Genomic DNA, 1,582 nt, shown 5'->3' on the forward strand with positions numbered 1-1,582 from the left:
GACGGGCCTCTGGGTGGCTAGAAATAGCCCACTGCTTATCAAGAGCTGGCTGTCGTGACTCCTGGAGCAGGAGCTGTGTGTGTCTGGCAGGAAAGCTGCACAAGGTGCTGTGTAGCTGTTAAAAGCCGTGGGATCCCGTGAATCAAGGCGTGGGTCGTGATGTCTTCAGTAATTCTCGGTGTTGTGTCTTTTTCCTGAATGACGGGCCTCTGGGTGGCTAGAAATAGCCCACTGCTTATCAAGAGCTGGCTGTCGTGACTCCTGGAGCAGGAGCTGTGTGTGTCTGGCAGGAAAGCTGCACAAGGTGCTGTGTAGCTGTTAAAAGCCGTGGGATCCCGCAGGCAGAGCGTGTCTGTTGCCCGCTGCAGCCCCCGTCCCTGCCCGCTCTTAACGTGCCAGGAGTTGTGGAGGAAGATGCTCTTTGTGCGGGTTGGAGGTCAGCCGGGCATCCCAGCGGCTGTGGGTGGCTTGGGGGAGTTGGAGATGCAGGCAGTGGCTGTCTTCGTTTTCACAAGACGGGTCCTGGCACAGTGCCTCCCATCACACCGCCTCCCCTCAAGCCCTGTGGTGAGGGTGCTCCTGTTGAGTGGGAGCTGTGTGCTCTGGGCTGGGGCTCAGGGGGCGGCAGCAGCCCTCCCCCCATGGCACCCAGCAGGGCGGGCAGGCGGCTGCATGCTTGGCCATCTCCCAGGGCAAGCAGCACAGCCTGAGTGAGAGCCCACCTCCACTGTTGGAGCACATCAGAGGTGTGCAACCCGCCTGCTCCTGGCTTTCCTGAGCTGCAGGCTGCCTGGGTCGGTTGGGCAGTGTCCAAATCTCCCTGGTGGGTCATCAGCCCTTGCATTCCCCTGTGTCTGGCACCACTGGAGTCTAAGTCACCCTGTGGAGCCAAGGAGACATGTGAGTGGAAGTCCTGCCACTGCCCTGCTGCAGGGGCTGGGGAGGAGAAAGCAAGCGAGGGTTAAGGGCAACTGTTGCTGTGGTGCCCAGGACCTGAACAGCCCAGGATGGTGCCAGCTGTCATCTCTGTCTTGTCCTGGTCTGGGTGGTGCCACCCGCCGTGTCCCAGTTCATCCCAGAGGAGAGGAGCAGGAGATCTCAGGCAGCACCTTGGGAAGGTGAATGCCATGCCTGGTCCAGTCCTCCATCTGGGAGCCCTCCTGGCACCGCCAGGAATCAGCTGGAAAGCACAGCTCCCTTGGCCACTGTGGTGCTCGCAGCTTCCAGCAGAGGGTAAGGGTCTCTCTTACCACTGTGGGGGGATTTCAAACTGCAGGGCTCTCCAGCCAGCATCATTAACTGCACTAATTACTTGGCTGATGGAAGATGGGCTGGAGGGGGGTTGGTGGTGACAGCTGTGTTCCAGCTCAGCTCCTCCCGGGACTCCCTGAGTCTCACATCTATCCCTCAGGGCGTCATTAAGGCAATTAAAATGGGAAGTGTTAACAGCACTAGGGGCTGCTTTCCGGGTTCTGGCGGCTTCCCTTCCTCTTCCCCGTGGCTCCCTTTGCTCCTGCCTCAGCTCTGGGGCTTGGCACGGTGTGTTTAATATCTCTGCTTTTGTGTCTGGGAAGGTGGCTGG

At 59.6% G+C, this 1,582-nt stretch overlaps 1 protein-coding gene across 1 annotated transcript in view; it reads left to right on the top strand.

Moving 5' to 3' along the window:
- Positions 1 to 211: 211 nt before the first annotated feature.
- Positions 212 to 1,582, top strand: part of NECAB3 (N-terminal EF-hand calcium binding protein 3) — a gene marked incomplete at its 5' end in the record, with an annotated part of 31,438 nt that continues 30,067 nt past the window's right edge. Inside the window, one exon of the mRNA XM_035892919.1 lies at positions 212 to 304. Within this exon, the coding sequence (XP_035748812.1) occupies positions 212 to 304 (93 nt within the window). The remainder of the gene's footprint in view (positions 305 to 1,582) is intronic.

The sequence above is a fragment of the Egretta garzetta genome, unplaced genomic scaffold, assembly GCF_000687185.1.
Source record: "Egretta garzetta isolate BGI_Z169 unplaced genomic scaffold, ASM68718v1 scaffold24, whole genome shotgun sequence".
Classification (NCBI taxonomy): Eukaryota; Metazoa; Chordata; class Aves; order Pelecaniformes; family Ardeidae; genus Egretta; species Egretta garzetta.